We start from the raw sequence: 12,662 nt of genomic DNA, 5'->3' as shown, positions 1-12,662 counted from the left end.
GTGCTACATCTTGTGCCGTGATTAAGGCCTAACAAGGAATGAGTATGCAGAACTTATTGAAACGATCTACAAACGGTCTCTCAGAAATAGGTAGCGGCATCACAAGACCTTGCTACTTACCTCTAGGGACTGTAACTTTTTGACAAAGGAAACGGTGTATGACATAGCTAAACACATCTTTTCGTAGCGGCATCACAAGACCTTGCTACTTACCTCTAGGGACTGCAACTTTTTGACAAAGGAAACGACATATGACATAGCTAAACACATCTTTTCGTATTTTAGGCCAATAAAAGATTCTACTTTTTCTAAAGTCGTATCCATGCCTCTGTGCACAGCCGTGAGTACATCATGACCATCATGCAATATGGTTCGCCTAAGAGAAGGTAACACAAACTGTGACCAAAATATAAGAGACCATCACGAATGAGATAGTTGTTGGGCCCTTTGGCGGCAAGAGCTTGCAACCATTGCTTACCAAACTCGGAATATACATACTGATTTTTCGAAGCGTAAATGGAATGTAGACACATGCAATACCTCAAGTGCAGACTCTATTGACTCGAATGATGACTTTCGCCGCAGTAACTCCTCAAGACGAGGTACCCAGAGTTACCCGGAACGCGGAATGGGAGCAGCGATGGGATCCCCGCGGAACGGGGGAACGCCCAAGGGGTCCGGAACGGGAACGGCACAGAACTTTAGGCATTAAAAACATGCAATTTTTAGCTCTATGTGTTTGAATACGTATGAGGCCATGGATCGTGAGAGAGAGAGAGAGCTTGAATTTTGAGCCTTGTAGACTTGAGACAACTCGAAAGATTCTTGAATCTTCAATGGCAAATGTGTTTCATGCAGGCTTGACTCCTCGAGAGCTTGAGAGAGAGAGAGAGGTAGGAAGAGGAGAGGGAGAGGGAGAGGGAGAAAGGGGGAGAGGGCGAGAGCTTGAGAGAGATACATAATAGCCTGAGATGAGAGAGAGAGAGAGAGAGAGAGAGAGAGAGAGAGAGAGTAGATACATTGCATTTAGAGGCTAGAGCTTGTGGCAACCTTGTGCATTGTCACTTGTGAAGGTAAGGGGTGAGAGAGAGGGGGGGGGGGGGGGGGGGGGGGGGGGGGGCATTTCATAAGGGAGAGCTGAAAATTCTACCCCCAAATTTTACCCATTTATGATTGTTGCCCAGCCAATCGTTTCGGCCGTTGCGGTAGCCCCGTTCCGGTTTGGCCAGGCTATCCAGAACGGCCAGCCGTTCCCCCATCCCCGGAACGTCGTTCCGGTGTTCCATCCTCCTAAAAACCCGTTTTCCGGTAACTCTGGAGGTACCTCCGAGGCTGGTTTGATGCACCTTTCGATCCTTCTTGATGTGAGATTGTGGATGGCCACCAAGGGGTAGATCAGAGGCTGATTTGCACTCCCAATGTAAGAGGAATGAAGGGCTGAAAGCGCAGATCTCGACATTGCCGATGATGGACAGCAATGGAGCACTCAATGTCCGTGAGGGAATGGCCGAGGGGAGGCTCGATGGTCTGTAGAAGTACCGGACCGCAACAGGAGATCGCAGAGGCAGATCCAAGGTCTTTCCGGCGATGGCAAGGGGATGAAATCTGAAAACCTTGGCTGTTGATCTGAAAACGTTGGCGCTGATTCAAAAACGCTGGTGCTGATCTGAAAACGTTGATGCTGATCTGAAAATTTCGAGCAAAACACTGAGGTTGATCTGAAACTGGAAAACGCTAGGGCTGTTCTTCTACTAGTGCTAGGTAATCTGCAACTTGCTCAATGTTGGCTGCTTAGAGCTGAATTTTGAGTTATAAACTCCCTTAGGCTTAGGTAGGGTAGGTTTGGCCAGGGGGGTCAGTTTCACGCATGTAACACATCTACCCACCCAGGAATCCGATCGATGCGGGGAATGGCTCGTTGGATTCCTCTAACCTAAAACTATATGCACATCTTGCCAGATGTCCACTGTAGTGTAATAACATATATCAAAACGCTTGTACAAACCAAATATGCGAGAGGGTTCCAAAACTCGAAAACCTAATCTAATGGACTCGTCTTGTGAACAGGCCCACAAAATTGCCAGTACTAATCCTCCTTTAGACACTCCTATCTAGGAAAATTGGCTCTGGAAGTCAATGAAGTGTCAGGTGACACATCCAACCCTATGTGTCCGTGGACAAGCTACAGCATGACAAGGGTTCAATCAGTCCACTCAGTCTAACTTAGGAAGTGTTATGGCACTTTTGGCACTTTTGTGAGTCTGTTCGCAGACTGTGAATGCCTAGGCACTTAGAGTAGATGCATATCCTCTGGTTGCACACAGCATTACCATCAGAATCCATCAGGAGCATTTTACAGTGCATTAAATCTATTTTCCCTATTTTTGACATTTTTCACTTATTGTTTTAAGTGACTTTTGTTGGGAATTGAGTAGGGCAAATTGGGTAAGATAATATATAAGCAAACCTAGGCTAGCACTATTTGGCAGAACAGCAAGGAGAACACAAGCCAAGGGCAACAGGTTCCCCCTCTCTCTCTCAAGCAAGACTCCCCCTTCTTGGTGGCGATTTTCCCCAGCAAGACCCGCGACCTACACCACACTCCCCCTAGCGTTTTCAGCCGTTAGCCTCATCGCCATAGCCTCAGCAAATCAGCGCCATAAGCCACAGCAGATCAGCGTTTTAAGCTTCATTAAATCAGCGTTTTAAGCCTCAGCAAAACAGCATTTTAAGACCAGCATCATCAGCGTTTTTGGAAGACTAAGGGACCAGCAACAGCAGCGTTTTCAAGGCAGAAGAAGGGCACTGAATTACTGCAGTAAAACAGCATTTTCATGCTACAGCAATTGCGTTTTTGCATCAGCAAAATTCAGCATCATTGGCGTTTTTGGACAGCAGTACCGCAGTTATCGGAATACTCAGTTTTCAGCCATAGACTCAGTCCATCGTCACCACCATCGACATCGACATCGACATAGCCATTAGACTTGCATCAGTTAGCATCCATCCACGCTTGTACCAGATTGTGCAATCAATAGTAGACCACTCTCGCCAACGAGAGTGGGGCCTTCGGAGGAGGGTTTTACAACTTCTCTGGTGTCGTATTCTCTTCTCTCTCTATCTCTCGGTCTCATGCACCTTCACGCACAATGTCCATTCACTTTGTTCGTGTTCACTACACTCTCTCATTAAGAACGGAAGGCTCTCCCTTCCATAAGAAAAAAGAACCTTGAGCAAAGTTCGGAGCATTCATCTTGAGCAAAGTACAACATTCATTCCGCTGCACCTTACATTGGTATCAGAGCTTTGGCAATGTTCTGTATCACTCAAGGAAAGAACCACAGAAATTTTTTTTGCTTGTTGCAGTCGCACGTAACCCAAGTTCACTTGGGCGTGTCAATTCCTAATCGTGTTTTTGAAGAGTGACAGGAATCCCAGGAAAGAAGGGCTTGTTCAGCCTCCCCTTGTGCCTCTTTTCACTCATTGAGAGCGAACCGTGCACTTAGCAACCGGCCAATCGACGTGAGGTGGGAAAAAGAAACCTTGGTGTGAGCGCAAGGCCGCCAAGGGGTGCGCCCGCGGAAAAGAGCAGAACTCGGGTGAAGAGAAGATTCTTCTCTAACACAGATTGCAAGCGAAAGAAGACCCTCAAGAACCCAAGAACCTCAAGACCCTCAAGAACCCAAGAACCCAAGACCCATAACCGAGTTCCTCGTGAACTTAAGAACCAAAGATCACAGTGCATTGTCATCACCCGAAGCGGAATGGATACGTCGCATGGAGGTGATGGACATGAAAGTAGTGAAGAAGAATTTCCTCACCATGGAGGTTTTCTTGACCCTCCCCCTTCGCCATCTACGCCAGGGATTGCACCAAACCCTATGGAGGATTTGGTGAAATCAATAATGGACATGATGGCACAACAACAAGAAGCGAATCGCGTTGTGCTGGCACAACAAGAAACGACTCGCATTACTTTGGAACGCAAGCGCGATGTACGAAAAGAAAGAAAAGCACAAAGAAAGGAGGACGCCGAAGCAAGACGAGTGGCCTTTGAGGCCGATCGTGAGGCTTAGAGAGACCTACGCACGCAAGAATTGGTTTGACAGGTTCTTGCCTCGAAGTCCGAACCAGCCAAAGATGTTGGTAGTTCCTCAAGTGGCGCAAGCCGCGATTCGGACTCCAACAACCCAGTCACAAAGAAGTTGACTTTCAGTAAGTATGATGGTAAGATGGATGCTATGGTTATTCATTCTTGGTTGCATCAATTTAATGCTTATTTTGCGACAACTAAGAAAACAGGAAATAGCAAGGTTTTGAGGCAACTATGTACCTTGCCGTGATGCCATCAATTGGTACCACCCATGGCAAGAGGCACAGTTAGCCACGCACCTAGAGGAAGCCGACGAATTTACGCCCCTTTCCTTCAATTGGGCTGATTTCCAAGACAAGCTCAAGGCGCGGTTTATGTCACCTCAGTACCTCGCACGATTGAAGGACAATTGGTGCGCTCTCAAGCAAAATGGTATACCAATTATGTTTTTCTCTAATCGTGTTTTGCAGCTCGGCGCTCAATTACGCAAATCGGATGCGGAGCGCAAGGAGGCATTCCTTTATGGATTGGACGAGTATATCAAGTTTGACGTGGAGGTGCTTGATCCAATCGATTTCAACAAGGCGGTAGCGATTGCTCTCGCATGGGAGATGAAGCACAACAAGGGAAAGCCTAAGGAAAACAAGACTTCTCAAGGAACCTCTCAGAATTCTTAGAACACGCAGAATGGTAAGAATGGTAACTCTTCTAGCCCATCTTCCTCTAATTCTTCGGAAAAGAACTCTAACAATGAATTCAAGGGTAAAGCTAAAGCACCTGCAAAACCTATGCTAACCCCGGATGAAAAGGCGGCACAAGGAATAATAGGAGGATACATCACGGCTGAAGAACAAGTGATTTATGCTAAGGAAGGTCGATGTTATCAATGTCACGTCAAGGGTCACATTAAGAAGGCTTGTCCTAAGACAACCCCACCTAAAGAACCAAAGGCACCCACAGCAACCACAAGCACTTTAATGAACCAAGCTGAATCTTCTCATGTCTCTGAAACATACATTGATGAGTCTCTCATGAAGTGTTATGGTCATGTAAAGGGTCAGCGTTTTATCATATTGTTTGATCTAGGCAGTATGCATGATGTGATTAGTGTCTCTCTTGTTGAGAGAGCCCGCCTAGAGGTTAGTCAGAAATCTCCTCTCGAGGTTTTTGGCTTCGCTCCTGGTATGGACTCTCTCATCACGAAAGAGTGCCTTGATGTGATGTTTACAGTTCAACAAGCTACTTTCCGTAGGAAATTTCTTGTGTCTCCTCTTTCAAGATGTGATATGCTTTTGGGCATAAGATGGTTTCGTGAGCATAACCCTCTCATTGATTGGGAGGCTAACACTCACATTAAATGCCAAAACTGACTCCCCCCTCATCATTCGTGCTGAGGAGGGTTTGCATTCTTTGCCTCTCATTTCTCATGTACACGTAAAGCGTAAATTACGACGAGCACAAGTGGCATTCATCTATGTTGCTCCAGTTTTCCAGAGCATTCAGGCTCCAGCTTAGTATTCAGATTTGTTTACCAAGTTTAAACATCTCTTTTTGCGAGACGATCTTCTACCCCGTCTCCCACTCGAGCGGCCGGAGGACCATCGCATCGAGCTTATGGAGGGGACACAGCCTGTCAGTAAGGCTCCCTATCGTTTGAACAAGACACAGGAGGAAGAGTTAGAGCGACAACTCACGGAGTTGGTGGCTAGAGGGTTCATACGTCCTAGTGTAAGTCCTTTTGCTGCTCCTATTTTGTTTGTTCGCAAAAAGGATAAATTGTCTCGTTTGTGTGTTGATTACAGGACATTGAACAAAATGACGTCAAGAACAAGTTTTCGATGCCTCGCATTGAGTATATCCTAGATAGGCTCAATGGGGCAAAGGTTTTCAGCAAGGTCGATCTCAAAAGTGGATACGATCAGGTACGGATATTCAAAGGCGACATCTTCAAGACCGCTTTTCGCACCGAGCGAGGGCAATAGGAGTATATTGTTATGCCTTTTGGATTGACAGGTGCCGTGGGTACATTTAATCGTCTCATGGTAGGCCGTTTCGGCAATATGGTTGGTGTATGTGTGCTCATCTTTCTTGATGATATTCTCTTTTTTTTTGCATCGTGGGAACAACATGAAAGGATGTCGAAAGGATACTAACCCGTTTGGATGAGTGTCAGTTGTACATTGCAGCAAAGAAGTCTGAATTTTTTCTTACTGAAGTCACTTATCTGGGTTATATTATTTCTGCAGAAGGCGTCAAGCTAGATCCCGCGAAGGTGAAACAGGTTCGTAATTGGGATTTGCCCAAAACTGCATATGATATGCGTTCTTTTCTTGGTTTATGTTAAGCATATAGTTCGCACATAAAGAATTTTGCACGCATTGCCGCACCTATGACTGATGTTTTGAAAGGGGTCAAGACTCGCTGTCAGCGCGTAGACTTGCCCGAAGCAGCCATTGAGGCTTTCGCAGCTCTCAAGGTTGCAGTGACAGAAGCACCGTGTATTATCCTTGCCTCTTGGGATGATCCCTTTGAGGTATGGACGGATGCGAGCAATGTCGCCATAGGCGTTGTGGTTCAGCAGCATGATCTTCCTGTAGCTTTCCTTAGCCGGAAGCTCAATAGTGCGGAAAAGAATTATTCAGTTTATGATAAAGAACTTTTGTCTGTCATTCACTCTCTTAAGCATTGAAAGCATTTTCTTTATGGTAGAGAATTTACAGTTCGCACAAATCATCAAGCCCTCAAGTGGCTCCACTCTATGCCTAGTGCACATTGGAGTGATCGCCAAGCACGGTAGTCACAATTTTTTGAGCAATTTGGAGATTTGATTGAGTATGTGCTTAGAAAAGCTAACCCTGTTGCAGATGCGTTGAGTCGCAAAGGACAGATTTTGGCTCTTGAATCAAGATCCACATTTTCTATTCAGGGTGTGTCTTTCGACAACATGAAGAATCAGTATGCGGATTCCGAGTTTGGTACGCATTGGTTGTAGGCTCTTGCTTCCTAAGGGCCAAGCAACTATCTCATTCGTGATGGTTTGTTGTATTTCGTCAACGTTTATGTGTGTTGCCCTCTCTCAGGCCAACAATATTGCATGATGCACATGATTCTCTCACGGGTGGACACAGGGGAATAAACATCACTTTGGAAAAAATAAAACGATTCTTTTATTGGCCGAAAATGTATGTTTCGTTATGTCAAACAGTGCACTATATGTCAAAAGGTAAAAGCTCATCGGGGTAAGTAGCAAGGCCTCTTGCTTCTGCTGCCTATTCCCAATGGACCTTTTCAAGATATTTCCATGGATTTTGTGACTAACCTTCCACCAAGTTTGCATTCAAGGAACACTCAATGTTTAACAATTGTTGATCGTTTCAGTAAGTTTTGCATGTTGATTCCTTGTAAAGCCACAGTCACTGCACAAGATGTAGCACGGTTGTTCATTAGGCATTGGTACCCCCTCTGTGGTTTGCCAAAATCAATTGTTTTAGATAGGGATGTTAAGTTCGCGTCCAATTTTTGGCGCGCACTCTTTGAAAATTTTGGCACTAAATTAAATGTTTCATCGGCTTTTCATCCACAGTCAAATGGTCAGACAAAGATTTACAATCAATTGGCTTTTGATGTTTTAAAGTAATATGTGCATGACCAGCAATCTCAGTGGAAGCTCTATCTGCCATTGGTTCAAGCTATTTTGAATGACTCTTTTTCCTCTGCCATTGGTCGACCTCCGTATGAGGCAACTTTTGGCCGTCCGTTCCAGTCACTTTTGACTTGCTCGGTCAGTCAAATGCCTAATGTCAATGCTGACAGTCAGTCATTGGATGAGATTTCTGAGAGTGTGAAGCTTCGGCTAAGCAAGGCTCAGGAATCTTATTCACGGCAGGCTAATACGCATCGACAGGACGTTTCGATCAAGGAAAGGAATTGGGTGTATTTAAAAATCATGAAGCAACGTCTTAAGCAAGTTGGAAGAAGTGTCCAAAGTTGTCTTTTCGAATGTATAATACTTTTTGAAGTTCAAGGATCGAAGGACCCACGAAGCGGTGTGGGTCGACGAAGAGTGTTTCAAGGATTATCCAAAGTTGTTGGCAGACTACAAGGAAGCTATGCAGCTCGGTACCAGTACCTCACTTTAAAAAGGAGGGGATGTCACGTGACACATCTAACCCTATGTGTCCGTGGACAAGCTACAGCATGACAAGGGTTCAGTCAGTCCAGTCAGTTTAGCTTAGGAAGTGTTCTGGCACTTTTGTGAGTTTGTTCGCAGACCGTGCATGCCCAGGCACTTAGAGTAGATGCATATCCTCTGGTTGCACACAGCATGATCATCAGCATTACCATCAGAATCCAACAGAATCCCATCAGGAGCATTTTCCAATGCATTAAACCTATTTTTCCTATTTTTGACATTTTTCACTTATTATTCTAAGTGACTTTTATTGGGAATTGAGTAGGGCAAATCGGGCAAGATAATATATAAGCAAACCTAGGCTAGCACTATTTGGCAGAACAGCAAGGAGAACACAAGCCAAGGGCAACAGGTTCCCCCTCTCTCTCTCAAGCAAGACTCCCCTTTCTTGGTGGCGATTTCCCCTAGCAAGACCCGCGACCTACACCACAAGCGTTTTCAGCCATTAGCCTCATCGCCATAGCCTCAGCAAATCAGTGCCATAAGCCTCAGCAGATCAGCATTTTAAGCTTCATCAAATCAGCGTTTTAAGCCTCAGCAAAACAGCGTTTTAAGACTAGCATCATCAGCGTTTTTGGAAGACTAAGGGACCAGCAACAGCAGCGTTTTCAAGGCAGCAAAAGGGCACTGAATTACTGCAGTAAAACAGCGTTTTCATGCTACAGCAATTGCGTTTTTGCATCAGTAGAATTCAGCCTATTGGCGTTTTTGGACAGCAGTACCGCAGTTATCAGAATACTCAATTTTCAGCCATAGACTTGGTCCGTCGACATCGACATAGCCATTTATCTTGCATCAGTTAGCATCCATCCACGCTTGTACCAGATTGTGCAATCAATAGTAGACCACTCTCGCCAACGAGAGTGAGGCCTTCGGAGAAGGGTTTTACAACGTCTCTGGTGTCGTATTCTCTTCTCTCTCTATCTCTCAGTCTCATGCACCTTCACGCACAGTGTCCATTCACTTTGTTCGTGTTCACTACACTCTCTCATTAAGAACGGAAGGCTCTCCCTTCCATAAGAAAAAAGAACCTTGAGCACAATTTGGAGCACTCATCTTGAGCAAAGTACAACATTCATTCCATTGCAACTTAAATGAAGCATGTCCATGTGGCACACAAAGCCATGTACACATGACATCCCCTCCTGCTTAAGGTGAGGTACTTCTATTGGACTCCATGCACACCATAAGATGGTCTCGGATGAAGTTCCTTCTAGATGATGTCCTCCATGGTGACTTTTGAGAGAGAGGCTTCCCTAAGTGATGAGGAAATATCCAAAACACAAGGATAGTGACGATCCATCTACTTACAAACAATGGACTGTGTCTTGGATCAATGATACCCTTGTTGGTTACTGACAAACAATAACCTTTGCTGCCCCAACTTGGATGGTGTGAGCCAAATTGCAAACCGGATGGATACTCGTCGAGCGAATGGCGGGATACGCGAAGGTTACCGGCCAACCTATGCTACCCCTACGCGGGAAGATTGGCGAGAGCAACACCACCAAGTAACTCCTCAAAGATAAAAGCTCCTCTTGGGGCTTCGACTAGATTTGAATCCTCGTCTCTGCAACAAATGTGGTTGCGAATGTAGGCTCGCGATGCGTGCAAACTCTCGTGGTGGTTGCCTCGGATTGGACCCGTTTTGCTCTGGATTGCTGGCTACCCATTGCTAAGAAGATACAAATGTTGAGGACCCAATGTGCTGCCAAAAATGTGTACAGATAGATGACAATGCAATGAATGATGGAATTCTCCAAGCAGATAGGAGAGATGGTTGTTCAAACAATGCAAAGACTCCAAAGCTAATAGGCTGATCTGGAAGGCTCCTTCCTTAGTCGTCATAGGCCGCTAACAAATCCTGATACTCGCAATCAACATCTTCATGTTTCCATTAAATGTCTTCAATGATGCAATCTGTCATGTTGAAGTATTTATGACTGCAAATATCGATGCTAAGATTTCGTTACGTCGAGGTGGTCGAGCGCGCATACCAAGTCAACTACACTCTCACAGGCGCATCACTCTTGTAACCCCTAGTATATAGTGTTTTGCATTTCTTACGCTCAAGGCGCACGGTCCTACACAATGGAATGTAAACACATGCAATACCTCGAGTGCAGACTCTATTGACTCGAATGATGATTGTCGCCGCAGTAACTCCTCAAGATAAGTATCTTTGGGGATGGTTTGATGCACCTTTGGATCCTTCTCGATGTGGGATTGCGGATGGCCACCGAGGGGTATATCTGGGGCTGATTTTCACTCCTAATGTGAGAGGAATGAAGGGCTGAAAACGCAGACCTCGACATTGCCAATGACGGACAACAATGGAGCACTCAATGTCGGCGAGGGAATGGCCGAGGGGAGACTCGATGGGCTGCAAAAGTATTGGACCGCAACAGGAAGATCACGAAGGCAATCCAAGACGTTTCCAGAGACGGAAAGGGACTGAAATCTGAAAACACTGGCTGCTGATCTGAAAACACTGGTGCGGATCCGAAACCGCTCGTGGTGATCTAAAAACATTGGTGCTGATCTTGCGATTTCCAATTGCTCAATGCTAGCTGTCCCATTCTCTTTATAGAGCTGAATTTCAAGTTATAAACTCCCTTAGGCTTAAGTGGAGCAAATTGTCCATCAGACCCAAGAAAATAAATCATAAAAATTATTTATTAATAAGTTGGACAGGAGTCAATTTCTAGGTGAAACTGTCGCACATTTGCCCACCCGGGAATCCAATCGACACGGGGAATGGCTCGTTGGATTCCTCTACCTAAAACTATATGCACGTCATGTCAAATGCCCATCGTATTGTAATAACATAAATCAAAACGCTTGTACAAACCATATGCAAGAGGGTTCTAAAACTGGAAAACCTAATCTAATGGACTTGTCCGAGCATGCAAGTCCTGCGAAGAAGCTCACAAAATTGCAAGTACTAATCCTCCTCTAGACACTCCTCTCTGCGAAGAAGTGGAAAACTGGCTCTGGAAGTCGATGAAGCATGTCCACGTGGCACACAGAGTCATGTGCACATGACATAAGAGCCCGTATGATATCAAGACACAAATTTTGAAACATTTTGCAAGTTCAAACATGAATCAATCATCTACCACCCCTTAAGTAGTTCCAAAAGACAATTAGCAAATAGAAACTATACATGCCTATTATCCAGCTATGGAACTCATAGCTATGGCTCTTACTTTATTATCGGTGTCCAAGATTCTTAAAACTTCTACGTCGCAAAATTTCAGAGGTAAATTGGCCATGTTTGAAGGTTTTTACACTGAATTTCTCCACATGATGCAGGTTAAGTTCATAGGTCGGAAAGCACTAGACCTATGATTTTTTAAAGCATTGGTAATGGTTAACCTCACCAGTACCTTTAATATCTTGTGTCCGGAGTTTTTCTCTTCAACTTCTATCGAATTCACCATCAGATAGATTTCATGACTTCTAGTCGTGAAGAGCTATGTAATAGGTACCCTTCTACCACCAACACTATGTTTCGAAAAGTTTGAGCTAAAACGGATAATGTTACACATTTGTTATCCATTATCCATTCCAGCAGGTCACAAGCAGAGAGACTGTGCTCACATGCCCCCACACGCAGGTGCAAGCATGCACACAACTGCATTGCATCGAGATTAGGAAACACAATCTGCAAAAGCGGAACCTGGCCAAATGCAGCGCAGCTTGCCATGAGACAGAAGAGAGCGTTGCTGGAATCGGGGCTAATGAGAGCCATGGTGAGCTGAGGTGCTCTGGAAGAGGGTAGCAGCTGCAAACCGATGGAGAGCAGGCCATTGCAGAGCCGCGGCCGCCTAACCCCATGTTTACAGCGAAGAGTAGCGCGGGGATGTGGGAGCAGATTTGGCGAAGAAATGCAAAGAGGAAGGCTGCAATTGGATAGGAATGGCCGCGCAGCCATCCCTGATTTCGCTGCCCAGCATTCCCAGACTAAGCAAAATGTCAGGGATTAATAAGGCAGCGCTCATGGAAAGCTCGAGCAGTGTTCTTCCCCTCCGATTCACACACCTCACGATGCGCCTGTGTTGAAACACAGATCTACGGCTGTTGGTTTTCCTGTTTAAAGCGCACGGACACATCTTGTCAGCAAAGCAGCTTAAAGTATTGGTTGGAAGTTTGTTTTTTGTCCTGGCTATTAAACGCTAGGGCCGCTAGGCCTTCGTAGGTTGAGAGAGAGAGATCAGAGGGAGAGAGAGAGAGGGGAGTCACTAGGAGAATAAGGGGCCAATAACTTGCAATAAGGGGACGGGTACCAGAACAAAGCTAGCCTACATCGCATGCAAAACAATGAGAGAGATAAGGAGAGTTTGAGCGAGAGAGAGAGAGAGAGAGGATCCGAAT

At 45.4% G+C, this 12,662-nt stretch overlaps 1 protein-coding gene across 2 annotated transcripts in view; it reads right to left on the bottom strand.

Moving 5' to 3' along the window:
- The window catches only part of LOC147455427 (uncharacterized), a 33,038-nt gene extending 20,676 nt beyond the window's left edge, over positions 1–12,362 (bottom strand). The window contains exon 1 of one of the 2 annotated variants that reach the window (XR_015188353.1): positions 11,968–12,362. Coding sequence is in view for 1 of the 2 variants with exons in the window: in XM_086514207.1 (XP_086370333.1) it covers positions 11,968–12,222 (255 nt within the window). In the remaining variant the exon portion in view is untranslated. The remainder of the gene's footprint in view (positions 1–11,967) is intronic. The other variant, XM_086514207.1, reaches the window with a different exon arrangement.
- Between the last annotated feature and the right edge of the window lie 300 nt (positions 12,363–12,662).

The sequence above is a fragment of the Adiantum capillus-veneris genome, chromosome 6 (assembly GCF_014529385.1).
Source record: "Adiantum capillus-veneris isolate H3 chromosome 6, ASM1452938v2, whole genome shotgun sequence".
NCBI classification, from domain to species: domain Eukaryota; kingdom Viridiplantae; phylum Streptophyta; class Polypodiopsida; order Polypodiales; family Pteridaceae; genus Adiantum; species Adiantum capillus-veneris.
This window is presented reverse-complemented; position numbering and strand designations above follow the sequence as displayed.